Source organism: Gloeophyllum trabeum (assembly GCF_000344685.1).
Source record: "Gloeophyllum trabeum ATCC 11539 unplaced genomic scaffold GLOTRscaffold_00001, whole genome shotgun sequence".
Lineage (NCBI taxonomy): Eukaryota > Fungi > Basidiomycota > Agaricomycetes > Gloeophyllales > Gloeophyllaceae > Gloeophyllum > Gloeophyllum trabeum.
In genome coordinates, this window is record NW_006920410.1 from 1921582 (window position 1) to 1945410 (window position 23829).

The window sequence follows — 23829 nt, forward strand, 5'->3', positions numbered from 1 at the left end:
CCCTCGCTTCCTAGCGCGTCCTATTGCATTCCATTGGTCGAAAGTTTATGTTAGTCTGAGTTGGGGTCAGAAGTAGTACTTTGATGTCCCCACTACGGTTGACCAGGAGTGTCAGGTCTATCTTGCATTGGCACTTCGCACTTGCGTTTGGCTGAGGGCACGCCGTGAGTTCGAATCCCGCTGAGAGCAACGGGCAAGGGGCCGTGGGAACGTCCCGGATACTGCCGTACCCCTGTTGTCACTGTGCTCGACGTTGCCCGACGCGTTGTCGACGATGTCGACGAAGGTTGTGCTGAAACTCCCAAACAAATACTGAAAAAATTGCAATCCTTCTGAACAGGCATAAATTTGCAACTATTAGGGTGTAAATGTCTAGAAATGTATAGGTGTTGTATGAAAGTTTGCCCTCGAAGAGTGTGCTGGATAGTGTGGCCATATTAGATTTGTCTTGTTGAAGTTCATCGTGGGTCGCGTCACAGATACCACACCACCGCATTTATTCTGCCGCTATTTGTACTCATCTCCTGCCCATGCAGCATTTGCAGCTAACAGAGCACACATGTTGCTGAAGCCCGCAAGGCTGGCCAAGGGTGTGTGGCAGACGCCACAATTTCCTTCCCACACTTGCCGACTACCTAATGCGGTAGCAGGTCGGGACCGTCGAACATGCGTGTGTTTGCTCCCTTGCAATTCGCCGCGACGCGTTACTAGTAGTATAGGGGGAATGCGCAACGGCGTCGGATATGGATTAGTTTCATTGACATTGGCGCGCACGTCAATGCTCCCTATCTCAATTGTAGAGTTTGTCTTTATATTGAACGCACCTCTTGACTCGCAACATTGATTGTGCAACGACTTCTCGCATAGCTCCTCAAATGAACAGAATAATTGATATTAAATAGGTTGGTACAATAAGCTCAGAAGGAACCAATTTTTTCCATGTATTTTTAGGAATATTCATCGCTTAACATTTGTCGACATCGCCGACAACAGCGTCGACAACGCGTCGGGCAACGTCGAGCACAGTGACAACAGGGGTACGGCAGTATCCGGGACGTTCCCACGGCCCCTTGCCCGTTGCTCTCAGCGGGATTCGAACTCACGGCGTGCCCTCAGCCAAACGCAAGTGCGAAGTGCAAATGCAAAATAGACCTGACACTCCTGGTCAACCGTACCCCACTGTCGGATGTCCTTTCTCTCAACTGCAAGATCCGGATACTATATGTGTTTCCTGGACGCCGATACTATGGTGAGATGGTATTCATAGAATTATGCTACCAATAGATCGGTTCTATTTTCAGCAGGAGATAACGGAGTGAAGGTGCTTTACGACTGGGTAACTGTCGTGTCGCTCTGGTTCTTGTCAATATTAAGAAAGAGCGACCGTCGAACGGCGAATATCCAATGTTGAGATAGGAAACTACTCGATACATAGTAATTGTGTTGGGTATGCATAGAATGGTAAGGATTTGTTGAAAATCCGAGTAATACACGCCCTCATCAACCCGCGGCTAAATAGACCACCATTGTCCACTTGCAAGCTTACACGTCCGACCAGATCTCCTTGGCAGTCTCCACCGTCAGCGTAAGTTTCTTCCTCATGTCCTCAGAGCTGACGCGATTCCCTTCGGCGTGCGAAGCAAATCCGCACTGTGGACTGATGCAGAGCCTGACAGAAACGCCAGTGTCAAGGCGCAACTCTCAGCGCTTCAGAGACGGAAAACTCACTGGTTCAAAGCCTCCTCCTTCGACCGCTTCTCGGTGCCTTCCGCAATGGTCACGGCAGCTTCGTGCACTCGCTTTTTCAATTCTTCTTTATCTTCCAGCTGCGAGGCAACACCCAAGTCTCAACCGCTGAGCTATAAATCGAGCCTGATGTACTCACCTGCGGGAACTTTGAAGTGATCAACCCGAGGATAACCACTTTATTCTTGGGCAAGAACTTCAGGGGCTCGAAAGTACCCGCGCGTTCGGTATCGTATTCAAGCTAAAAGTTTTGTACTAAGCACTCGGGACGCGAACAATTTTAGGGTCCGACACCAGCTCACATAATAGCAATCCACGTCGATCTCATTGAAGAGTTTGACAGCAATGCGGTCGTATCCGCCTTCACTGAAGTGCCTACCATCCTGTATGCGGGTCAGGCAAATAGTAATCAAATTCACGATCAGAGTTGAGCGGCTTACTCACCCTGAAGTTACCTCGACATAAATGTAGCCCGATGGTCATGTCCGCAGGCCGATCCCTTAGGCAATCGTTGTAGACCCGCACATATGTGTTAAGAAGAGCTTCGTGGTCAACGCCAGCTTCGGTCATCCCCTTGATCATGGACTCAGCGCAGAAATAACACAGAAGAGGATCGTCAAATTGGATGTTCCCTGTTAAGCAAAAGGAGCAGTAACCGCGTGTCAGAACACTGATGATACTTTGTCTTTAATAGCGTACTCACGGCAGCCGAGAGCATATAAATCCTTGATTTCCTCCCTGTAAGCCTGGGCGATGTCGGCGAAATATTCGTCTGCGTGAGTTTCTGATTGTCAGAGGACCAGCGCTTCCTTTCAACCCTGTCCCCTCAGACTAACCGTCGTTGGAATACACGTTCTTGTCGTACGCATATGGACCGTGCCGTAAATGGAACCACTCCGGAGCACAAACGGTGATTTTGAGGTTTCGGTGCTCCTATTAACCGACGCTTGACATTCAGAGCTCGATACTTGGAACATCCTGAGAATAACGCACCTCGGGCTTCGTAATGGACTTCAAGTATTCGAACTGATCCTTGTAGAAAGGTTTTGTCCGTCTGAGCTTTCCCTGAAATTCGACGGGAGATTAAATTCGAGACGATACGGTACCAAAGTAGTGGACGCACCACGCAGATGTGCGAAGTTCCGCCCTTGCCCTCTGCAAGTTTCTTGAATGCAGGGACATCCGGAACATAGTCCTAAAGGAATGGTGTCAGATCAAGACGACGGGGACTATCATGAGGGCCCACCATGAACATGTGCAGAGGCACTATAAACAGTCATTAGTCTTGGTGAAGACGGATCCATCAATACTCACCGTCAGGGATGTACTTCATTCCTTCCAAGTTGTCGAATACGCCGTCAAAGAACATGTGTCTGGATCATTGCGAAGTGAATTCCAGCCTTACTCATTGCCATCACATCTCACCTCCTAAACTCCCCGTCGGTAATCGACTTGATGCCTACCTCCCTCTGCATCTGTACGATGTCATTGATCGCCTTGTCCTCCAGGGGTTTCAGGTCCTGGGCGGTGCATTTCCCGGCATCGTATTCAGCCCGCTTCGCCAACAGGTAGTCCGGTCGCTTCAGTGAACCAATATGGTCAGCGCGGAACGGGGGATGGAGCTTCAAGCTGGAGGACATAATGAGCGATTTCAGGGAGTGATTTCAGACACAGAGGAGCTAACTACCGGGTTTTAAGGTGCCACCCATATGCGCAACGGCCGATCTCTAAATTGTGGATAAACGGTTCACCATGGGCCCTGTGCCGCGTCGGGTATGGCAGCTGGCAAAACAGCACTGCAGCCTCCGAATATCATTTCGATCAGGTGGCCAAATGGGCCGCCACTGTCCCAGGCTCTGTAGTTCTGCTTCCAAATGGATGGCCGACTATAGGTGAACTTCTGACCCCAAAGGGCGTCATGAGCAAGTCGGGAGACATACTTGTGACATGGACTCAACTATTCGCGGAAATAGCTTATCGGAACACTCCCAAACCCAGGGGGACTAGTCCTCATAGTTAGTCAGTCAATCAAATCGAGAGCATGAGTACATCCAGGTGACCTTCCGGAATGCTGTTATCCTGCACCCTGCGTACGGGATCCTTTAATGCTGCCCTACCTGAACGTATTACGCAGCCCAATCATCTCGCCTACGTTGTTAGGACTGGCTTGACTAACCCCGCCATGTGTCTGTAGATCCCCGGCGAATGGCTGTAAGACGGAAAGAAGGCGGCTGTCTTCACACAGGCTAAGTTTACATCTCAGTAGAGCGTGGCAGATGCGGCACGGCCACCAGGAAGGAAGTAGGTATATGGTGATGTCAAACGTCAGATAGATCCTATTGTCGGTAATATACCGGGACTAGACACTTTCGGGCTGGTGTCTTCTGCTGACTATACGATCGCGAATGCTACTGAGCCTCAAGCCGTTACACCCCACACCTCCTTTGCCGTATCCACCACAAGCCGCAACTTCTCCCACTGGTCCTATGTGAACAATTCCTCAGTAACGTCAGTAGCAAAGGCCACGCGTAGATATTCACCTTTTCTGTCAAAGGATTTCCTTCCCAGACGGAAGCGAAGCCACATTGCGGGCTGATGCATAACCTTGAATCAGACGGAGACCCGTTATCACATGAGAAGGCGGCTCAAAGAGAATCCAAGAAGTCTGAACTTACTGGTCAAGAGCCGTCTCTCTCGACCGAGTTGGAATACCTTCCTTCGAGATTATTTGGGCAGCTTCGTGAATGCGTCTTTTTAAGGCCTCCTTGGACTCCAGCTGGAACTGGGGTTGAGATTCTCCAATGGAGGGTCTTGGAGGCAGGCTCACCTCAGGACTCTTCGTCGTAACAAGACCGAGGACCGCCACCTTATCCAGTGGTAGGTACTTCAGAGGACCGAAATCGCCAGCACGTTCAGTATCATATTCCAGCTACAACAGTGAATGTTCACATAAGCATGGGAATGGATGGTCTTGTTGCATAACATATCACACATAAAAGCAGTCCACGTCGAGGCCAGTGAAGACCTTCTCGGCAATCCGGGCGTAGCCTCCCTCGGCATAATGTAGCCCACCCTGAGCGTATCTTCAGCTCAGGTGATAAATGATAGCAATTTGAGCCTACCTTGAAATTTCCGCGGCACATGTGCACTCCTACTGTCATACCTACCGGCCTTTCTTTGAGGCAAGAATTTATGGCTTTAATGTAGGTGTCGAGCAAGTAGTCGAAGTCATCCCCAGCCTCCTTCATACCAGACACCATGCGCTCATCGCAGAAAAAGCAGAAAGTCGCATCGTCGAATTGGATGTTTCCTGTATTGAGGCACGGCGATCAGAGCTTCCTCCAATTTTACGGGACCATCCAGGGTGCAGCCAACCAAGGACCAGACTTACTGCACCCGAGACGATACAGATCTTGGATCTCTTCTTGATAGGCCTTTGCGAGGTCATTGAAGTATTCCTCTGTGAGAGCATCCTTCTGAGAAAAGGTCAACGCCGATCAAACTTATGTACACACCGTCGCTGTTGTACACGGATAAATCGTAGGTAAGGTCAGATCCGTGGCGTTGATGGAACCAAGTTGGAGGACACATCGTGATCTTCAAGTTCTTGATGTCCTAAGAACGGGATTTCCCAAGGTAAGAAACGGGAATAGCTCGGCCAAGAGACCAAGTATAGGCATTAGCTACCTCCTGAGGAACAAGGCTCCTTAAGGCCATGAACTGCTCCGCATACCAAGGTTTAGTTCGTCTGATTTTCCCCTGATATTCAAATTAGGAAGGATAGTGCAACGGTGACTATTAGACCAGGATACCGTGCAATAGACAGTCGGAAAATCTTTCATGCCAGCAGCAGTGAGCATTGAGATAAACGGAACATATGGCTGCGTGTACTCTCTTGACTATCCAGGAGACGCACAACATCTCGGAAAACATACCTTAAACTCGGTAAGAGGCCCTACGCTCGAGCTACAGGTTCAGAAAGATGCAGTGATGCATGGCATGTACTCACGGTTCGGGATGAAGGTCATCCCTTCCAGTTTGTCGAACACGCCTTCGAAGAAAAATCCCCTGCGGACAGTATCAATCGTGAGCTATATAACAGGACAAGAGAAAGCACCTTCTCAGCTCCCCATCAGTGATTGCCTTGATACCAACCTCTTGCTGCGATTGTACCACTTTCTCTATCGCTGCATCTTCGGCAGCTTTCAGTTCTTCCTGCGTACACTGACCTGCTTCGAACTTCTGGCGTTTATCGAACAAATCCGAAGGCCTAAGCAAGGAACCTATATGTTCAGCACGAAACGGAGGGTTAAGGCGTCGTGGAGACATGTCGTAGGTGTGAATGAAGGGCTGTGGGACCTGAACTCCGTGGTCGCTCGTTGGGTAGTATCAAGCGAGGCGACACTGTATTTATTGATTGCGATGTGCACGTTGTTCGCTTCCCTTTTTCAAGCGTCTCCGTACAAACCGGTATCGAAGTCCGATACTGGCACCACTGTGAGAAGTCGTTTGGAGTGCGAGGCACACCCACACAGATAACTATATTGCAAGCCATCCTCAGTACACATAATCCAGGGACACGCCAGCTATCGATGGGGAGCACCGAGTACTGCTAGCTGGGGAAGGTACAACGATATCAATATCGAGGACCTCGTGTCAGATCGCCTAGCCAATTTCGTTACGGGAGACGGCGAGTCGGAGGCAGGTGATACACTCGTAGCCCGTGGCCACGACGTGCGAAGGATATTTCGTCGTTTGCATAGCAGCCAGAGAACGAAGGCTTGAATGTACCCGACAAAGAGTCTGAGCAAGCTATCTTTTCTATGCAATATCGCGGGCGTTCATGACGAGGTCGCGGATAGAAGTGCCACTCGTGGCCATCAATTGGGACAGATCGAATCCCGAAACGGTAAGTGCACGTGGCGCCCACGCGAAGCAGAAACGCCAGATTGCTGTAGGACGACCGACAAAGACATCCAGTCCGCAAGCACGGTCGAGAAATCCTCTCCTCAAGGTGAGTTTGTTAAACTATGCCAATCGTATGCTAGGAGCACGTCTGGTCTCGCCTGGATGCTGCGTTTGAGAGAAATCGGCGGCGTAAGGGGGTGGATGGGCCTGTTGTACTCTGGATGTAGCCCGGCCTCTCATCGTCTCTCGTGTATACTGCGACACAGGGCTAACGGCGTACATTCCACAGACTAAGCCATGGGTTTCCGGCACAACAACGGTTCGTCATAACAATCCTATGATTCGCCTAGGTATTGACTAGGGAATCAGTTCTCCACGACAACCACTTCAGGAAGGACTGGCAGCGCCGTGTCCGTACATGGTTCAACCAACCCGGCCGCAAGCTCCGCCGACGCAATGCCCGCAAGACTAAGGCTGCTGCCCTTGGTGTCCGCCCCTTGGCTCCCCTCCGCCCCGCTGTCCGTGGTCAGACTGTACGCTACAACAGGAAACTGCGCGAGGGCCGCGGCTTCACTCTCGCTGAGTTGAAGGAGGCTGGCATTGGGCGTAAGGAGGCCCGGGGTATCGGTATCATCGTTGACCACCGCCGGAGAAACCTGAGTGAGGAGGGCAAGGCCTTGAACGTGCAGCGGTTGCAGGCGTACAAGGAGAAGCTCATCGTCTTCCCCAAGAACGCCAAGAAGCCTAAGAAGGGTGACTCGACTGTATGTTTTTATATGCTTCAAGGCAAGCACGGGACAGCTCTTACTGACTGGCATTCATCAGGGCGACGACCTTAAAGCCCCGACTACCCGCGCTGCCCTCCCCCTTCCCACCCCCTATGAGCACGAGGCTCCCCGCAAAATCACTGGTGAGGAGCGTGAGTTCGAGGCCTACAAGACTCTGCGTGAGTCATGGGCTCTCCAGAGACACGAGGGTAAACGTAAGGCGAACGCCGCCAAGGTCCGTTCCTTTTCCTGTTTGTGTTATATATATATGTTTATTCGTTCTGCAGAGAGACGAGGAGGAGGCCAACAAGAAGAAGTAATCTTGTACTGCGTTCACCCCACCCTTTCTTCTTTGTTCTGTCGGTCATGTTGTCTCATGTATCCTCCAAAAGACTGGGTGCGACGTCACTCAGGATTATGGTCCATGTTATGCCTCTTGCTATGCTATCAGAGGATCCACGTCGCATAAGCAGATGTGATAAGTGTATCTATTGGCGTAATGGTACTGGTCATGTAAGGCGCCGTCTCTATGAAGCACGCTAGTCTGCGCAGTCCTGCGCAGTATCGGAAGTTGCTTGAAACGATTTAGATCTTCCTCTGCTCCATTACTTCCCTGATCTCTCCTTCCGCCACCATCCCGATGATCTTAACTTGCTCAGCCACGCTCCTCAACGCCCCTCTGACTTCCGCATTTCCCTCCACGAAACCAAACTCCGCGTACTCCAGCCCTTGCTCCTTAGCGAATTCCTTCACAAGGAAGCTAGCCTTTTTCAGGTTGTGTCTCGGCAACCGCGGGAAAAGGTGATGTGTAACCTGTAGGTGCAGACCTCCGTGAATCCAGCCAACGGATTCCGGGCAGATGACGTCCGTCGTGGTGCGCAATTGACGATGGACGAATGATTCCACGAGGCCCAGATCTTCGGTGGACCGCGAGTAATGGGATAGTACGATCTGGATGCGGTCAGACACAGCACTCATCGCACAAGACGAGCACCACATACCTGGACATGCAACGGGCTTGCCGTCACATTGCTGACCAGCAGGAACCACAACGCATTCTTCCAAGTCCCGCATCCCATGAGTACGTGGCCGAACCACCACCAGAATACGCAAATGCCGATAACCTCCAAGCGCCAAGTCCACCGCCCTCCTCTGATACGTCTCTTGTCGTTCCTCAGTTTCCACAAGAACGTGTAGGATAGACGATACAGGTTAAACCGCGCGAGGCTCATGATCACGTAGAAGATCTTGTGCTGTATAGGGATCACGATACGTGAGAAGGCGTCGAACGGAAAGACATGCTTGTAGTAAGAGGAATACAGCGAGTCGAGGAACGCCGGTGAACAAGCGAAGAACGGCAGATGTTGGATGTCAGGATCACTGAGCGGTGCACTGTCAGGTCTGGCATACCATCGGATGACGCATACGCTTACTGAGTAGGATGATTGGTGACCACTTCGATTCACCAGCTAGCATCAGCATTTTGACTCACCGCGGGTAACTCATCTTTGCTCACAATGGTGTATATTATGGTTCTGTTGATCAAAACTATGAGGACGAGAACATTGCTGATCAGGGTAGGAATACTAACATCAACCCACCAGCCGATACTTAACCCGCCGCAGTAATCTGCAACGAGGATGGCGATCAGGCGGTCCCAGAGCCAGTTATGCGTAACGCCGGTGTGACCCAAGTCGTGAACAAAGAATCCCAGTTGATGCCAGAACAGGCCAAGGAAGAACGCGCTCGCGGTCAGCCAGTTGTACCTATACGCAATGGCCGACAGAGTAGCGAACAAGATATACCGGAGGAAGTCAGGGCCATATCCCGTCACGAAGGGTGTCTCGTAAAGGCCAGCATCTACGATGCGGGCGTGGAGTTCCTTGTAGGCAGCCGAATGTCTGGCTTGCACTTTCGGACTCAAGGGCGTCGGAGGAGGAGAAATAGTGGACAGACTGGGGGCCTGTTCCTTTTCAGAGACAGCATCTGTTTTCTCCACAAGCAGAATCTGGGACGCGGGTGCAGACTGAGTGTGGTCCGTTTTATGTATGGCCGCGGCCTCGTTGTGCCATCCCAATTTCCCATCACTGGACACCTTTCTGACCCATCCCACCATGACAGGAGGGACGAGAGGTGTCCATCCCTCCTCACCTATCTCGACGGTCCCGACGGCGTATTTGCTGATCGACTTGAGCGTGTCCTCATAATGATACGCTTCAATCTCGTCCGTCGCGTCGCGACCCACGAAGTGAAGGATGGCAAGGGAACCACCGGGATGGGCCGTGAGCCAGGAATTGGGAATGCGGATGAGTTTGCCGCGATAGATGACGAGGTTTTCGCCCTCGAGGATGCGAGCGGCGACCTGCTCGCGCGTCCATACAGTGACCGGACGACCCATGGCAAGCGTGGTGAGGCAACAGGCGCAGCAGCCACATTGGAAGAGCCGGATACTCCGGGGACCGGGGGAAGGAATCAGCCGGCGAACTGCGGGGAAAACGGGGGCTGCGGACCGGGCCCGGGGACCCTGCAAGTGGGCCCTGTTGGAGTGAGCGTTCTGGCCTCATATGTAATCTGGCCGTCGTTGCAGCCCGCGTCAGCGAGGCTTTTATAGCACTCGATTCTCTTTCGCTCTATCGATTTCCACACCCTTGCTGGCTGTCTGTCGACGACATTCGACAGCGTTGTTCCAGGTGCTCTGCGAAGGCAGCGACCGGACTGTTGCCTGATACACCGACGTGGGAACCGAGAGGGTGATAACGAACAGAACAGCTGCATTGCTAGGCTGACCGGCAAGTATTTGAGGCATGGCTACAGCATTGGCATCACAGCGCACCGTGCACCAGTCCGCCCACCACCACTCGCGCGCCAGATCCACCTCCGACCCCTTCATCGACCCCATTCCTCGCTCTGCGCCGGCCCCGCCGCCCAAACCGCGCTCTCGTCAGCAGCCCCTAGCCTCATCGACGCAGCATCGCACATATCACATGGCTGATACCGCCAGGGAGCCTGCTGCCCGCACCCCCGAGCATGCTTCCCGCACCCGGATGGGCAGGAGTCAGACCGCTGTCCCGTACGTTCATCCCGTCTTCCATGCCCTGGCTTTCCCGGTTTGAACTCATCGACAGGCCCCCAAGAGACGCTCGTCCTCCCCCTCAGGGACGTCGCTCGCTGTCCCAGGACTCTGTTCTCCGAGCTGCAGCTGCAGCCGACAAGGCCAAGGGCTCAGCTGGGCGCACCCGCACTGGCAAGAAGGGCTCAGTCCACGCCGATGTCATAGATAGATTGGATTTCTCTGGTGTTGGGCCGAGTACGTTTCCAGTCTATAAATCGGAGACCTCAGATTTCTCATCCATCCACGCAATTCTAGTGTTCCATCACGATGGTCCCTTTGACGCCTGCGCCCCCTCTCGTAACCGCCACCGCACCAAGGCCCCTATGCTCGCCTGGACTTCCACGCCACCCGCTGATCAACAGGCGCTGAACGATGCCTACACGCCCGGCGGGTACGAGTCGCCATACCCTGCTTCCAATCCCTACGAGAGCCCCTACGAGCAGCCGAAGAAGAAAGTAGATGCGATTGCCGAAGCATGGGGCATCCATGAGCCCGAACCGTATGAAGAGTTTTTCGCGGGTGGCGGCAACGGCCGCCACGACGAATCTGCCCCCAACTCCATCTACAACGGACGAGAAAGGCACGGCAATGATTCTTCTCGGGGCAGACGCAGTGGACCTAGAGACGGGCGGCAAGATGGTACCCCTCGTCGTCCGCCTAACCCACACAAGCGATCCGCTCTTCCCCCTCCTCAGCCTATTTTCGTCCCCGACACCGCAGAGAACCTTCCCGCTGATCCGCCGTCCCCTCAGTCCGCGCCTGGTCATGGTTCTGGCGCCGGCGGCATTAATCTGCCCAAGCGAAGCAGGAGTCTGATGCAGCGCATCAAGAAGATGAGGGAAACACCCAATGTTCCCGTCGGATACGAAGATGTACCCAGTGGAGATGGCTCGCCCACTAGCTCGACGGAGAACAACTACACTGGGTACGGGGCGACGCCGCAAAGGCCCACTCATCGTTCCCAGAACTCCTTCCTTGGACGGTTCGCAAAGCCCCCCGGCAACAGTACCAATGCGTACGGTCATCCGAAGGACATTTCCCCGACTTTTGACGGGTCTGATCCCTACGTCTACGTCGATGTACCGGAGGTGCCGGGTAGAGGCAGCACTTCTGTGAATAGGGAGAAGAGCCTCCCTGCTGCGCCGCTCACGGACAGGACTCCTTCTGGATCCGGTTCAGGTGATTACTTCGAGGGGCGTGGCGGAGATGCCACGACGCCGGGTGGTTCCTTGGGCAGGAAGACGAGTTTGTTGAAGAAGATGAGGGGTGTTGTGAGGAAGTGAAGCGAAGGGGAAAAGGCGACATAGCTGCCGCACAACCGGCTCATGCGCCAGAATGTGATGCCCGCCCAACAACGCGGCTGCCCGAATGAAGACCAGGAGTTCACCAATGTATGTCTGTATATTCGTCTCTCCCTGTTTCAATCTGTCTGTTCATGCGGGACGCATGTTGGTCCCGCGTTATCTCCAGCCTTGACATTTGTTCCTTTTTATCTGCGTCCCTCCCTCTTCGTACTATATTCTGCACCAATTCTATCTCCCTTGTTGTAATACGTAGCCAATCGAGTTCTCGCTGTACCCCTCCTTGCTTCTCGCTTCTGTTAAATCGTCGATACTATGGCTCTCTCGAAGTGAGCTCCCAGGTCAATTGCCTGCATTATATTATTTAAATTCTACATAGCAATTGTTCCTAGTGGCCCCATTCTTGCTCCATTGATGAAATGACAATCTGCAGTTATGTATTCTTGATTTTCTCCAGTAGTATACTGTATCTTAGTATCTGACATGCACTGCATGATCATCCCTGACATAGGGCTGTGCAATGCACCGCGGGCACGTGACTGTCACACGCCCTTCAGCCGCGACGCGTAAATACGCGTACATTCCACGGTTATTGGATTTTGTCTTTGTGCACTTCTCTGCTGTCAGTCGTGGCTCCTGTTATCTAGTGGATAAACATGTCGCAAGCACCTTCGCAGTTCTCGCAAGCAGACGAGGAGGAGGATGTTCAAATGGCGGGACCGCTCCTTGTCGGCAAGCTTCAGGAAGCCGGCATCCACCCCCAGGATATCAAGAAGCTCGTGGAAGCGGGCCTACATACTGTCGAGTCTGTTGCCTACACCCCCAAGAAACAGTTGATGACAATCAAGGGTATTTCTGACCAGAAGGCCGACAAGATCATCGCTGAAGGTATGAAATGAACCACAGCATTCGTCATATTCTCCCCTTCACAGCCTGCCTACAGCACAGAAGATTATACCCCTGGGGTTCCAGAGCGCAACGGAAGTACATGCACGGAGATCAGAACTTGTACATATTACGACTGGCTCGAAGAATCTGGACACTTTACTAGGAGGTAAGTGTGGTTCCTCACGTACATTACGTTCTCGTTCATGACCTCACGAGTCTTATAGGAGGGATCGAGACCGGCGCCATCACAGAGCTGTTTGGAGAGTTCCGTACCGGCAAGTCGCAGATATGTCATACACTTGCCGTCACCTGCCAGCTTCCCGTAGCGCTCGGTGGCGGGGAGGGCAAGTGTCTCTACATAGACACAGAGGGCACCTTCCGCCCGGTGCGGTTGCTCGCTGTCGCTGAGCGCTATGGCCTAAATGGAGAGGAGGTGCTGGACAATGTGGCATACGCACGAGCGTACAACGCGGACCATCAGCAAGCCTTGCTGACGAGCGCCAGCGCTCTTATGTCAGAGTCGAGGTGCGCCCCAGCCTCGACGCATATATGCGTGTTGGTCGATATGCTGACATCAACGGGCTAGGTTCTGCCTGCTTATTGTGGACTCGTGTACTGCCCTTTACCGAACGGACTTCAGCGGCCGCGGCGAGTTATCTGCCCGGCAAAATCACCTTGGCAAATTCCTCCGGACCCTACAACGTTTGGCTGATGAAGTGAGTGCCCTCCATCTGAATGATGACGTTTAGACTCACAGTTCTCTGCGCCCAGTTCGGGGTGGCCGTCGTCGTGACAAATCAGGTTATGTCCAACCCGGATGCTTCGGCCAATCCATACACAGCCAACGAGAAGAAACCCATTGGAGGCAATATCATGGCCCATGCCTCCACTACCCGGTGCGTTAATTTACTGTAGCCCGGACTGCCTTATACTGACACGTTTATGCGTAGGTTGCAACTGAAGAAGGGCCGTGCCAACACCCGTGTATGCAAGATTTACGATTCTCCGTGTCTACCAGAGTCAGAGAGCAGCTTTGCGATCTTAGCGAGTGGTATAGGCGACCCGGAAGAGGACTGATCATTTATTTGTTGCTTTTCGTCTCGTCATTATGTTGTTGTAGTATAGTAATCGCTTCTTCCACGTTGTACCATTAATCGCACTGGACAGCTCTACATCTATAGTTACAAAGGCGAGATATCGAGAGTGATACACGGATGCCCAGTTGAATGGCGTGAACCCCAGTTGAGTGGGGTTGTCTATGCATACACTATAGGGGGATGAACCGTCCATTTCGGCCTTTTTCCGTATCTCCACAAACGAGCACACTATGCAAGCAAGCGCGTCAAGATGTTTGCGCTTGTTTTGTTGATCTTCTCTTGCAAGCTGTTGACGTCTCTAGGGCTCACATCCGCGATATCGGCCATGAGGTACGCGACGTCACCCTTGGAGTCGGAGTACTGCTTTTCGACGTTGTACGGCGACAGAATGTCGTTGACTTGCCGAAGCACACCAGGCTGGTTAACGTGAACGTGGCAGATGCGCACGTTGTTGGTCTGGTCGGGAGTAATGGCACGCAGGTCGACCTCGGGGAAGTTGACGGCGCCAAGGGTCGAGCCGGAGGTCAGGTATCGCGTCACGGCCGTGGACACCTCCTCGCCGATCATGCGTTGGGCTTCCTCGGTGGACCCACCGATGTGTGGCGTTAAGATAACGTTGGGGATAGATCGGAGAGTCGAAGACCAAGAGTTGAGCTGGTCGTCGAAGGGTGCTCCGTTCGAAGCAGGTTCGGCCGGGTACACGTCGACTGCAGCCCCTGCGAGATGCTTGGACTTCAACGCCTCAATGAGAGCCGGGATATCGACCACCTTCCCCCGAGCATTGTTGATTAAGTATGCGCCCTTCTTCATCTGCGCGAGCTCCTTGGCCGAGATCATATTCGTCGTCTCAGGAAGCTCGGGGACATGAAGCGTAACGAAGTCGGACTCCGCGAGGAGCGTCTCCAGCGAGTCGACCTGCCGCGCTTGGCCCAAGGGCATCAGGGGGATGACATCGTGGAACAGGACGCGCATGCCGAAGGACTCGGCGAGGACCGACAACTGCGAACCGATGTGACCGTAGCCGACAATCCCCAGCGTCTTTCCTCGGATTTCCCAGCAGCCTTTCGACTGCTTGTTCCAAACGCCAGTGCGCATCTCGTAAGCCCGCTCGAACAGCTGCCTAGAGAGTGCGATGACTTCGCTTATGACCAGCTCAGCGACCGAGCGGGAATTGGAGAAAGGGGAGTTGAATACGGGTATTCCGGCTCTGGCTGCGGTCGGGAGGTCGACTTGGTTTGTTCCTATGCAGAAGCAGCCAATTACGAGGAGCTGCAGGTCCGGCAGTCAGCGATGTTTCGAAGCTGTCGGAATGTAAGAACGCACCTTAGACGCAGCTTTGATCACTCGCTCGGTGATTTTTGTCTTGCTCCGTATCCCAATAGCGTGGTACTGGCCAATCTTCTCCACGAGCTCGTCCTCGGACATGGCTCTGGTATAGTGGTCTACATGGAAGCCGTGGGCGCGGAAAGCCTTGACTGCCTCCTGGCTAATGTTCTCGAGAATGAGGAGCTTGAGGTCATCATTGTCTACAGGATGCAAAACCTTAGGTACCCGCACGCCACCGTTGCTGAGGGCGAGGGAGTTGCTCCTGAACCTATCATGGAAAGAAACCGAGCTCGGAGAGATGGAGGCAGATACCTGGCTGCTGCCTGGCGCGGCCATTGGGATGTTCACAGGAGGCGTCATGAGGAATATTGCAGGCGATTATTTCAGTCGCGGATATAAACAGCACAGGTCCCGCCGGGGTACTATATAAGGCGCAGAAATTCGGAATTCTAAGATTTGTGAGGATGAGCCATCGATGAGTCTATTCTGATTCTGTCCGAATTTCCCGCAAATTGTAAAGCCGACTGCCACAAACACCGACATGACTCGATACACGATCGTAGTATACCCTAGGCCTGCGCCAGGTTCTCCTTTCTCTTTCCCGTTCAATCTCCGATCATGGTGCGCCTGTTCCTGCTCGACTACGGCGCAGGCAATGTGCACTCCATCGCCAACTCGATAACGAAACTCGGCCACGAGTTCGAGTGGATCAGCCACCCGGACGACTTCCGCAAGGCCACAGTAAGTATTCTCTATCCTTTCTAGTACCCCCGCTTGACCCTTTCCAGACTCTTGTCTTCCCCGGCGTAGGCGCATTCGAGACAGCCATAGAACATCTTTCGGCAAAGGGCCTGCTGCAACCTTTACGCGACTACATTGACTCGGGGAAACCCTACTTTGGGATATGTATTGGCATGCAGGTCCTTTTCCAGTCCTCGACGGAGTCACCGTCCGTCCGGGGACTTGGGTGTGTCCCTGCGCCAATTGAGGAATTTTCTAATGAAGACAAATCCGTCCCCCATATGGGCTGGAACTCTATAGAGTTCATGGACCCAGAAGACACAGAGCATTACGAGGGCATGGACCAGTCCTCCCATTACTACTTCGTACACTCCTACCGGGCAAAGTACGACGAGTCAAATTTAGAGGCGGCGCAATGGGTCCATTCGACCGCTCAATACGGCCGGGAGGTCTTTGTGGCCTCCGTGCGCAGAGGCAACGTCTTTGGCGTTCAGTTCCATCCAGAAAAGTCCGGAGTCGCAGGTCTCAAGATCCTGGATACATGGCTGAGAGAATCCGAATCTGCACAGGCGTCCGCACCGACAGCCGTACCGCGAGGACTACGGCCTCCCAGAGCTCGCGACGGACTGACAAAACGGATCATTGCTTGCATGGACGTCCGCGCAAATGACGACGGCGACTTGGTTGTCACAAAAGGCGACCAATACGACGTCCGCGAAAAGGTCCTACCTGCTGCTGCCTCTTCTTCAGACGCCGTGCAGGCGAAAACAGCGGGTGCTGTGCGCAACCTCGGCAAGCCCGTGGCCTTGGCAGAGCAGTACTTCGCTGCAGGCGCAGATGAGTTGTGTCTCCTCAATATCACTTCGTTCCGTCACTCCCCATTACATGACCAGCCAATGCTAGCGGTCGTGCGTGCCGCAGCTGCGCGGGTTTTCGTTCCCCTCACCATCGGCGGTGGGATAAAAGACACAGTCGACCCGGACGGCACGAAGCGATCGGCGCTCGAGGTGGCCGGGGAATACTTCCGAGCAGGTGCTGACAAGGTCAGTATCGGCAGCGAAGCAGTTTACGCTGTGGAACGCCTGCTCGAATGTGGCGGGAAAGGCGACGGGACAAGCGCTATCGAGACGATAGCGAGGGTATATGGGCGGCAGGCGGTCGTTGTTTCTATCGACCCCAAGCGCGTGTACGTCGACGACCCCTCCTCCTATCCAGGGCCGTACAAGTCGGAACTTGTCTATGGCAAGCCCGATGGGCTGGAGAAGGAGAAGGGGAAGGCGTGGTGGTACCAATGTACCGTCTCAGGTGGACGGGAAGCACGTCCGCTCTCTGTTGTGCAGCTTGCTCAGGGAGTAGAGAAACTCGGCGCTGGGGAGATTCTAGTGAACAGTATCGATCGCGATGGTACTGGTCTAGGGTTCGACCTAGCCTTGGTCAGACTGGTCAAGCAAAATGTCCGAATACCAGTGGTGGCAAGCAGTGGGGCCGGCAAGGCCGAGCACTTTGTGGAGGTGTTCGAGCAGACAGATGTTGAGGCCGCTTTGGCTGCGGGAATCTTCCACCGCGGAGTAGTCCAAATCGCGGAGGTGAAGGCTGCGTTACAAGAAGCCGGTATCCAGGCTCGTAGATGATACGTTGGTCTGGCGAAAAGCGAACTGCGTTAGGTGTACTTGGTAGATATGTGTACATACTTTAGATAGGTGATCGGACATCCCGCATACCGTCAGCAATTTCAGTGGACATATAGCATTATCGAAGTAAAAATCATACGAGACTACTATGACAGGGCTGTCGGAGAGAGAGGAACCCTTTTTGACAGTGTCCGCTCGAAATAATCCACAGCCGCTGTATCCAGTACCAGCCTTGGCCACCGCACAACATCGTATACCTTCAGTGCATCCGCGGTAGTGGCATCCAGCTTAGCGATATTAGAAATGGACCGGGCTAACCCCACGGGCACCTCCTCTTTGCCGGTGACAAAGAGTGTCTTTCTCCAGCCGAGCTCCTCAATTCTGGCCGCCAGCTCGCTGGTTTTCGTCCCGGGCCACTCCAGGCTCTCCACAATCCCTAATGCTCGCTCCTTCACCTTTGCGCTCAACCCCACGCGCATACCCATCTGGATGACCTTGCGCGGCAGCTTCGTGCTGAAATCCCTGGGCTTCGGGCCGAACGCGATACCTCCACCGCGCAGCATAGGACTCTGGCCGTCACCCAGACGTGCTCTACCGCTGCCCTTCTGCGGTCGGATTTTTCTTCCAGAGCCTCGGACTTCGGCACGCGTCTTGGTGGACGCCGAGCCCTGCCGGAGGGAGTCCAGGTAATGTACGACGCAGAGGTGGAGGATGTCGCGGCGAATGGGATGCCTGAATACAGTGGGATCTAGTACGACGATTTGTTCCTCTGGCGACGGCGCGCCTTCTGGAGGGTGTAGGAGAGATGACAAGGATAGGTATACTGGGTCTACGACCGAGACAGCTGCGACATCGTTGGCAATGGCGGCAGGCAACTTAACATCACCACACACCTTGCAGGGGTACATTAGAAGGGATGCCCTGTAACTGGTCATACGGGATAACTTCTGGACGTAAGATCTGGGATCCCTGTCCCACCGTGCTAAGTGCAGCAGTAGCTAGTTGGCGGCGTTCCAGCCGGCAAGTCTGTAAACAACCGTCTCAGAATATTCACCGCTGACGAGAACAAGACACAAGGTCCAGGTGTGACTCACTTGCGCTAATGCATGTCCAAAGATCGACAGCATAGTCGCAGGCTGTTGGTCGAACTATGTACTCGAGTATAAGCTGAGGAGTTCGGAAAGAAACCTATCGTGGGAATGGCTGCGCGGTCCCCCGGGTCCATGGACTTCGTCTAGCAGAATCTGCTTCTAAACACCAGGCTCGACATCGACGGTATCAACGACTTCAAGAGGGTGAGTTGCTGCTTAATACCTGCTGAACTGGGTGCTGCTGTCCCGGAGATGCACTTCAGTCGGCATCTCGTGCGGAAAGCTTTGAAAATTTGGTCTCTACGCGATGGATGCACACCCGACACCTTGGATGACCCTTGCCCAGCCCATACCCATACCTTGATCATCCAGCTTGGTCGACAGCTACTGACTCGTTCCTTCTCGTTAGACCTTCAAGTAAGCCGACGATCCCCGGCCCTTCCTCTTGACATAAGAAAATGGCTTCTACAACTAAGGCCGTTCAGACGTTCGGCAAAAAGAAGGTAAGCTATAGCTGTTCTACAAGTATTCCAGAGACTATCCAGGATTCATTCTCCATCGGATAGACCGCGACCGCTGTCGCGCACTGCAAGGAGGGCCGTGGCTTGATCCGCATCAACTCCTCACCCATCAACCTCGTCCAGCCTGAAATCCTCCGCTTCAAGATTTATGAGCCCATCCTTGTAGTTGGCGAGGAGGCATTTGGTCTCGTTGACATCCGTGTCCGTGTCAAGGGAGGAGGACACACCTCTCAGATTTACGCTATCCGGCAAGCGATTGCCAAGGCCCTCGTTGCTTGGTACGCCAAGTACGTTGACGCCTACAGCGCGATGGAGTTGAAGAAGAAGCTTGTTGCCTATGACCGGACACTACTCATTGCGGACCCGAGACGGATGGAGCCCAAGAAGTTCGGTGGACAGGGTGCGCGTGCTCGCAGGCAGAAGAGGTGCGTACCATTTGATCCTGTCATAAATTTGCCATTGACGAGATATGTCTATCAGTTACCGTTAAGGGTTGTCGGTCGTCATTGTATCTTTCCTGCATCGTCATGTTTTACCGCATTTGTCATCTATGCCATATGCTATGGCCGCATGCTGTGTAACTCTACTTTGCATGAAAGTTACGGCACTGATTGTGCCGCGCTGTTCTCCGCGGAACATGGGGGAAATACAAAGAAGGTATCTTATCTTGTGTATGCTCAGTAAAGTAATGCACGGGTCAGATATGCGCGTTTCGTGTTCGTGAATGCAACCGCGCAGCAATATTTTATACAAACAAGGGAGAAATTTTGATATCTAAACTTCTACTGTCTATACTCTTGCGGTACGACACCCCAGCCTTGCATGATGAAGAACAGCCTGAAGTTCTTGAATTAGACTAGAACGCACAGTCAGATTGGGTACATCATACCATCGAATACGATCAGGGCGGAACAAGTGGAACAACAGTAGCCAGATAGCTGAAAGTACGCGTCAGAATAGCTGAGATGACACTGGCCTTATCCACTCACTGAGTTCCATGTAAGTGAAGAAGCTCAAGGGGCCACCCTTTGCGCCTCGTTTGACGAATCGGACGTTGTCCACCCAGAGTTTCATATCTTTGGGAGCCGGCCTAGCGTCCTTGTCCAGCAGGAGCGTCAAGAGGATGCGGGTATCTACATCATGAAAGTCAATGGAGACCTCGGGGCATGACCTGCGATGACGTACAGATACCGATGTGGCTAGAGCATTCAGTGGATAAGCAAGAGTAACAAGGTTCACAGTAGGAATGATTAACTCACAAATGTCCGCTATATGTAGAGGAGCATGGGGCACAAGATTGAGCTTCTAACATAAACGAGCCAAGAGGAGTACTTACACAGTTCCTGCAGAGTGCCCAGTCAGTCCGCCAGAGTATCAGTGTAGAAAACATATCCGAACTTACCAATAGCATTTACATAAGCTGAGTTCGTGAGGAGGATGGACCAGTCTTCAGTTGGGAAGTTCTGCAAGTACAGGTCGGGTCTCTGGAGCGAACTGTCAGTGAAAGCCAATCGCAGAGAAGCCTCGATGTTACCTGATAGTTCTCGGGGAAGAGGTCTTCCGGCAAGAAGTCAATCTCTGGCCTCTGGAAACCAGTAGCCAGAACTACAACGTCTCCCTTGAACTCCTTCTTCTCACCCGGGTCTTTCGGCTTAGATTCACGAGACCGCACGTTGACCAAAATGCCAGAATTTGTAAGCCGCAAGGTATCTCCCCGGACATAGGTACATCTACCCGTGCGAATGTAGTTCAGGAACTCGTCATTCACGACCTACAACCCTGGTCAGAGGAATGCCCAGCTGAAAACCAACAACTACTATGCTGACAGGTGTACCCTCAAAGATTCCGCGATGGTGCGGGGCTATGTCCTCGACGCCGCGATAGTGCCATTTCTTGAGAACCCATTCCCAGATGAAGCTACAAACAAAAAGGAGCGCGGGTCAGTGAAATGATCCACAACTGAGAACGCAGGCATTACCTTAAGGGAGTCTCACGCCCAAATGGTTGTGCTGAAAGCGTGGTATCAAATACTATGTTCCTATAAATACTCAGCCGCGTGATCCCAAGACGAGTCATGCAAACTCAATACCTTGGTATAATCCACTACAACCAGCGTAATGCAGGAAAAAGGTGAGATGAATGCTGGTGACCACCGTCGTCCGACACACCTTGTCATCCCTGTAAGGCGGCTTGAATGAGGATGATATCACATTAACGGTATTCATAATCATACCTGGCGACCATGAGTGTATCTCTTGCGCCCTTGCTCAAAGCAGTCTCGACTGCTTCCACGCCACTGGCCCCACTGCCAATTACCAGGACGGTCTTGCCTTCCAAATCCGCTTCATCCAATTCAGACGAATGGATGACCTGACCTTGGAACGTTTCTCCTTCGTGTTCGTCTTCCTTGCCTTCCCGCTTCTGGTCGCTTTTGTCGGATCTGTTGTCCCCACTCTCTTCAGAATCGGGCATGCCTGGGAAACCTACTTTCTGCGGTTTCCCGCAGGTGCCGATGGTAACAATGACTGCATCGAACGGACCATCCGAACCATCGTTTATGATCCATCGAGCGTGCCCCGAATTTTTGGGATCGAGGTCCTCGGCCTCTACAAAGTCGGCTGGCGACCGTGTGACAGACGTTACTCGGGTCTTCGTGGGTAACACTAAGTTCCTATCGTCCTTGTTCGTGACAGATATGACTTACGTTGAACCGAGTCCGCGGCTCGAGCTGATATTCCTTCCAGATACGCCGTATTTCTGTACGGTCAAAGAGCTTAGGTACGTTTTTGGACGTTTAAATAAATGGCCTCTTACCACTGAGGACTTCGTCGCGTTTTGGAAACGCGTGACGCCACAGTACGGCCGGGTGGAAGCGATAGATGAGAGAGTTGAGTTGGAGACCTGATGTGCTATTCACATGAGCCCAGATTCCCCCCGGGCGATCTCCAGCTGAAAGCATAACCGTCAAGGGTAGGTCATAAGCAAACGCGATGAGGCACTTACCCTCGTAAATGACCACATCGAAGCCGTGCGCGATTGCGTGTCTATCACAGAGTCAATTAAGTCAATAGAAAGGGACGTTCTAGCTAGACCTCACGCAGCAGATGATATTCCGGTCAGCCCAGCACCGACCACAGCCACTCTACCCAACGGTTTCGTCGGCTGGTCGGGAGATTTTGGAGGGGTCTAACGGACTCCGGTGGTTAGTCCAGTTGGAGAGACTTCAAATATTTCACTCACGGGTTTGAACAGAAGAATTATGATCCCTTGCAACCATATGTAGATCAGTTGGAGGATCACTTGGTATGCTCGCCAGGGCGAGACCAGAGGAAGGATCCGGCCTTGCTTCGCGAGTTTCTGGGACGTAGATATGTATTCTTGTACGATGCTGAGACTAGCATTGGCGACAGACATGACGGTGCAGACAAAGGACTCCCTGCAAGGGCTTGCATTTTGAGCTCGCAGTGGTTGCAAGTGATGTCACTTAGGATTTCACATGCGAGCGCGTCTGGAGTTGCGAAGTGTGATAACATGAAAGGTGGTGTGAAGGGAGTGACGGTGACGGTCACTCTAAGTAGATCCCGCCATTGGACTTGCCAAATTCCAGACGAGCTCAAGATGCGGCTCCCAAGAGGTTGTACGCTGCCGGTGCGCGCAGCTTCGAGCTCGAGACACTTTTCTGCTTCGGTACTATGTCAGGTTGCGCGCCGGTCGCCCAAATTTTTACTGCGCGAGGAAGATCGCCTCGACGTTGACTTCGAAGCAGACTTCGAGGATGAACCCATCCCCAACGACACGTCCTCCGCTGGTCATATCCTTCTGCAGCAGCAGCGGCAGACCCTATATTACATGCGTCTCATTGAACATGAAATGCCAAAGCTCGTCGGTCAGTCTTGTGTATTTGGCCTTTCGTATCGCATTCATTCGCGTTTCAGCGTTCCGGAAACCCTTCAACCCTCCCCCATTAGAAGCGACCCCTCTAGTCGTTCGCTCCATATCCTATGGAGGTGAAGAGCACCCCGCTAGCGTGAAGAGAAGCATAGTCGTACCGGTGTCCAAGCTACCCTTGAAGAATGACATCGCTATCCATAAAATGAAGTTGCTGGCGGGTGTGCGCTGGAGTCCCGAACCTCCTCGGGACGCTGGGATATCGCCCTCTGAAAACGCCGGGGACCATGGGTATATCAAAATATCATGCGAAGACTTCCCTAAGCCAGCCATGAACCTGAAGTGGGTCAGCGATACCTTGGACAGGTTGATCGACGAGGCCAACGTATGTCCGCCATCTCAGCGCATATCTCTTGCCCTAACCTTACACCACTTCCACAGAACAATGAACGATTTGCTGACATTCCTCTTGATACGAGACATCTGGATGCCAAGGCCCAGAAGACCAACAAGGGTGGGCGAGGAGCACAGAAAGGCAGGCATCCGTCCATTAGAGACTTCCCACAGGAATGGCTGCCGTCACCAAGGCAGATCCAGTCTGCTCCGCCACAGGCTGCCTCCACGGCTTAGACAGAGTACTTCGCTGTATTTCTTGTGCCGGCTGGTCATGCGTTGCTATCTTTACTTTATTTCGAAGGAGCTGCGACACCCTGCTCTTCATTTTGACTGTTTGACGGCTGCCCGACACCCATCAGGGGGTCCCAGCGATGGCATGCTTGCGACACGAGACGACGTAAACATTAGAGAATATT

The 23829-nt window shown here is 53.0% G+C and overlaps 12 protein-coding genes across 12 annotated transcripts; 6 read left to right on the top strand and 6 right to left on the bottom strand.

Annotated features, from left to right (window-relative positions):
• Positions 1-1542: 1542 nt before the first annotated feature.
• On the bottom strand, positions 1543-3760 carry GLOTRDRAFT_102311 (UROD/MetE-like protein; the record flags this gene model as incomplete). The annotated part of the gene is made up of 13 exons (XM_007862755.1): positions 1543-1669; positions 1729-1826; positions 1886-1987; positions 2049-2129; positions 2191-2378; positions 2450-2518; positions 2583-2679; positions 2740-2811; positions 2870-2941; positions 2993-3012; positions 3061-3119; positions 3172-3375; positions 3741-3760. 13 exons carry the CDS (start codon positions 3758-3760, stop codon positions 1543-1545), a joined length of 1209 nt encoding a protein of 402 aa, XP_007860946.1.
• A 296-nt stretch (positions 3761-4056) lies between these two features.
• On the bottom strand, positions 4057-6075 carry GLOTRDRAFT_68299 (UROD/MetE-like protein; the record flags this gene model as incomplete). The annotated part of the gene is made up of 13 exons (XM_007862756.1): positions 4057-4230; positions 4287-4350; positions 4422-4522; positions 4574-4675; positions 4739-4819; positions 4869-5056; positions 5138-5206; positions 5262-5361; positions 5434-5505; positions 5559-5627; positions 5682-5701; positions 5756-5814; positions 5864-6075. 13 exons carry the CDS (start codon positions 6073-6075, stop codon positions 4165-4167), a joined length of 1203 nt encoding a protein of 400 aa, XP_007860947.1. The 3' UTR covers positions 4057-4164.
• Positions 6076-6951: 876 nt separating this feature from the next.
• On the top strand, positions 6952-7741 carry GLOTRDRAFT_124318 (60S ribosomal protein L13; the record flags this gene model as incomplete). Its single annotated transcript, XM_007862757.1, has 4 exons — positions 6952-6973; positions 7024-7418; positions 7480-7656; positions 7709-7741. 4 exons carry the CDS (start codon positions 6952-6954, stop codon positions 7739-7741), a joined length of 627 nt encoding a protein of 208 aa, XP_007860948.1.
• Positions 7742-8006: 265 nt separating this feature from the next.
• Positions 8007-9819, bottom strand: GLOTRDRAFT_29719 (uncharacterized protein; the record flags this gene model as incomplete). Its single annotated transcript, XM_007861957.1, has 4 exons — positions 8007-8372; positions 8429-8801; positions 8914-8932; positions 9009-9819. 4 exons carry the CDS (start codon positions 9817-9819, stop codon positions 8007-8009), a joined length of 1569 nt encoding a protein of 522 aa, XP_007860148.1.
• Positions 9820-10465: 646 nt separating this feature from the next.
• Positions 10466-11816, top strand: GLOTRDRAFT_32865 (uncharacterized protein; the record flags this gene model as incomplete). Its single annotated transcript, XM_007862124.1, has 3 exons — positions 10466-10491; positions 10547-10728; positions 10789-11816. The coding sequence occupies 3 exons, from the start codon at positions 10466-10468 to the stop codon at positions 11814-11816; spliced, it is 1236 nt and encodes a 411-aa protein (XP_007860315.1).
• Positions 11817-12490: 674 nt separating this feature from the next.
• GLOTRDRAFT_30022 (Rad51-domain-containing protein) lies at positions 12491-13799 on the top strand (the record flags this gene model as incomplete). Its single annotated transcript, XM_007861975.1, has 6 exons — positions 12491-12722; positions 12778-12888; positions 12947-13247; positions 13309-13438; positions 13494-13618; positions 13673-13799. 6 exons carry the CDS (start codon positions 12491-12493, stop codon positions 13797-13799), a joined length of 1026 nt encoding a protein of 341 aa, XP_007860166.1.
• A 248-nt stretch (positions 13800-14047) lies between these two features.
• Positions 14048-15481, bottom strand: GLOTRDRAFT_29887 (uncharacterized protein; the record flags this gene model as incomplete). Its single annotated transcript, XM_007861966.1, has 2 exons — positions 14048-15088; positions 15143-15481. The coding sequence occupies 2 exons, from the start codon at positions 15479-15481 to the stop codon at positions 14048-14050; spliced, it is 1380 nt and encodes a 459-aa protein (XP_007860157.1).
• A 226-nt stretch (positions 15482-15707) lies between these two features.
• On the top strand, positions 15708-17517 carry GLOTRDRAFT_52855 (imidazole glycerol phosphate synthase HisHF; the record flags this gene model as incomplete). Its single annotated transcript, XM_007862177.2, has 2 exons — positions 15708-15886; positions 15934-17517. Exons 1-2 carry the CDS (start codon positions 15764-15766, stop codon positions 17515-17517), a joined length of 1707 nt encoding a protein of 568 aa, XP_007860368.1. The 5' UTR covers positions 15708-15763.
• On the bottom strand, positions 16970-18712 carry GLOTRDRAFT_52857 (ribosomal protein L4). Its single transcript, XM_007862178.1, has 3 exons — positions 18612-18712; positions 18411-18543; positions 16970-18361 (listed from the first exon to the last, which is right to left on the bottom strand). Exons 1-3 carry the CDS (start codon positions 18642-18644, stop codon positions 17664-17666), a joined length of 864 nt encoding a protein of 287 aa, XP_007860369.1. The 5' UTR covers positions 18645-18712; the 3' UTR covers positions 16970-17663.
• Positions 18713-19066: 354 nt separating this feature from the next.
• Positions 19067-19619, top strand: GLOTRDRAFT_124325 (40S ribosomal protein S16; the record flags this gene model as incomplete). Its single annotated transcript, XM_007862758.1, has 3 exons — positions 19067-19111; positions 19175-19554; positions 19610-19619. 3 exons carry the CDS (start codon positions 19067-19069, stop codon positions 19617-19619), a joined length of 435 nt encoding a protein of 144 aa, XP_007860949.1.
• On the bottom strand, positions 19620-22543 carry GLOTRDRAFT_135233 (FAD/NAD P-binding domain-containing protein; the record flags this gene model as incomplete). Its single annotated transcript, XM_007862759.1, has 18 exons — positions 19620-19966; positions 20019-20067; positions 20119-20262; positions 20315-20328; positions 20389-20397; positions 20466-20472; positions 20532-20613; positions 20664-20900; positions 20956-21046; positions 21108-21167; positions 21219-21232; positions 21298-21307; positions 21363-21778; positions 21834-21886; positions 21944-22078; positions 22133-22173; positions 22227-22315; positions 22370-22543. The coding sequence occupies 18 exons, from the start codon at positions 22541-22543 to the stop codon at positions 19912-19914; spliced, it is 1680 nt and encodes a 559-aa protein (XP_007860950.1). The 3' UTR covers positions 19620-19911.
• Positions 22544-22702: 159 nt separating this feature from the next.
• GLOTRDRAFT_52863 (uncharacterized protein) lies at positions 22703-23755 on the top strand. The gene is made up of 3 exons (XM_007862179.1): positions 22703-23015; positions 23065-23402; positions 23459-23755. The coding sequence occupies exons 1-3, from the start codon at positions 22748-22750 to the stop codon at positions 23645-23647; spliced, it is 795 nt and encodes a 264-aa protein (XP_007860370.1). The 5' UTR covers positions 22703-22747; the 3' UTR covers positions 23648-23755.
• Positions 23756-23829: the final 74 nt, after the last annotated feature.

Coding starts and splice junctions, on each gene's coding strand:
- GLOTRDRAFT_52863 (XM_007862179.1), top strand. CDS start 22,748: ATGCGGCTCCCAAGAGGTTGTACGCTGCCGGTGCGCGCAGCTTCGAGC. Junction 23,016..23,064: donor TGAAATGCCAAAGCTCGTCG/GTCAGTCTTGTG, acceptor TTCGCGTTTCAG/CGTTCCGGAAACCCTTCAAC. Junction 23,403..23,458: donor GGTTGATCGACGAGGCCAAC/GTATGTCCGCCA, acceptor CCACTTCCACAG/AACAATGAACGATTTGCTGA.
- GLOTRDRAFT_52857 (XM_007862178.1), bottom strand. CDS start 18,644: ATGCTGTCGATCTTTGGACATGCATTAGCGCAA. Junction 18,544..18,611: donor TTGGACATGCATTAGCGCAA/GTGAGTCACACC, acceptor GGTTGTTTACAG/ACTTGCCGGCTGGAACGCCG. Junction 18,362..18,410: donor TTCTAATGTACCCCTGCAAG/GTGTGTGGTGAT, acceptor ACGATGTCGCAG/CTGTCTCGGTCGTAGACCCA.